At 68.0% G+C, this 1,423-nt stretch overlaps 1 protein-coding gene across 1 annotated transcript in view; it reads left to right on the forward strand.

Annotated features, from left to right (window-relative positions):
• Nucleotides 1-1,423, forward strand: part of cyc7 (guanylyl and adenylyl cyclase family member) — a gene marked incomplete at both ends in the record, with an annotated part of 7,746 nt that overhangs the window by 5,725 nt on the left and 598 nt on the right. Inside the window, one exon of the mRNA XM_002955585.1 lies at nucleotides 573-1,302. Within this exon, the coding sequence (XP_002955631.1) occupies nucleotides 573-1,302 (730 nt within the window). The remainder of the gene's footprint in view (nucleotides 1-572; nucleotides 1,303-1,423) is intronic.

Here is a 1,423-nt window from a genome sequence, read left to right on the forward strand (position 1 = left end):
ACCGCGGTCGACTGCCCCCCGCAGCGAACCTCTTCCCCCCCTCGCCCCTCTCCTCTCTCCCCCCTCCCCCCGCCCGGTCAGGTGACATGGAGACCTTTTGGCTGCGCTCCGGAACCATGTCCGGCCCCCGATCCCTCTCCTTCCTGAACTCCCTGGAGCGACCCCCCTTCCTCGTTATACGGCCGGCACCCAGCCCCACAGCCTTGTCATCCTCTGCGCCGTCGCGACGGGGGCCCCCAGGGGGGGGGCCGACGGCAGCGGCGGCGGCGGCGGCGCTTGCTTCTGGTGCAACTGCGTCCCGTACGGCCAGACGTCTGGCGCTGCGTGCTCTGACCTGTTACGGCCCCGAGGATGGGCTGTGCAGCTATCGGTGTGGGGGCGATGATACCGCAAACACAGCTCCCCTCGGCGTTGCCTTTGACACAGCCACTGCCACTGCCGCCACTGCTACTGCTACTGCTACTGCTACCACTGCCACTTTTCCAACTAGGAGGATGAATGCTTTTGGGGGGTTGCGGGTGCGCGCGGAAGAACTGACGTCGCCGCCGCCGCCGCACCACCACCACCACCAGCAACAGCAGCAGCAGCAACAACGTCACTCAGACGAAAATCACGAGGAGGGGGTAAAGGAACAGGGTGACGTGCGGGGTGACGTGCGGGGGGAGGGCGAAGGGACACAGCAGCAGCAGCAGCAGCAGCGGCAGCAGCAGGTGGTGGTGGTGGAGGGGGGTCTGCAGGGCCGTGCGCATCGGGGCGTGTTTGTGGATGACCCCCGGGCCCAGGGGGGAAGTCCCCGGGAACAGCGGCAACAGCAACCTGGGGGACAGCGGCAGACGTCGAGAAGGCGGCTCACAGTGCCGCTGCACATTCAGCCCCTTCAGCGGCTGAGTGCGAGTGTGGGAACTCTATCGCCCGTTAGTGTCGCCGGCGGCGGTGGTGGTGGTGGTGGCGGTAGCGGCGGTGGCGGAGGTGGCTGTCAGGGCGGGTATGCATCTGGTCCGGCGCGGCTTTGCAGCGAAACCTCGGAGCTGCAGAGCCTCCAGGCGGCTCGCGGGCCGGGTGCGGAGTCTGTCCTTGCTTGGTCGCCTGTGTCCGCGGCCAGAGGGGCGCTGTACGGCAGCCTGGTCGGTTCCGCCGAACAACAGCAGTTCTCCGGTGGTGGCGGCGGCGGCAAGAAGGTGCTGACGAAGGACGGCGACAACGACGATGATGATGTCGAAGCGCCTTTGGATATTTGCGCCAGCGCCATGTCGATGCGTACGGCAGTCGACCTGACGGCGGCAGCAATAGCGGCGGGGGGAGGTAGGGTGTTTGCAATTGACCTGAGCGGTCGATTGCGGCCCCAGGGAGCGGCGGCAGCTGCCGCCGCCGCCGCCGCCGCGTCGCTATTGCCACCTGCCACCCGGGTTGCCGGCGGCGGCAG

This window comes from Volvox carteri (genome assembly GCF_000143455.1).
Source record: "Volvox carteri f. nagariensis unplaced genomic scaffold VOLCAscaffold_53, whole genome shotgun sequence".
NCBI lineage: Eukaryota > Viridiplantae > Chlorophyta > Chlorophyceae > Chlamydomonadales > Volvocaceae > Volvox > Volvox carteri.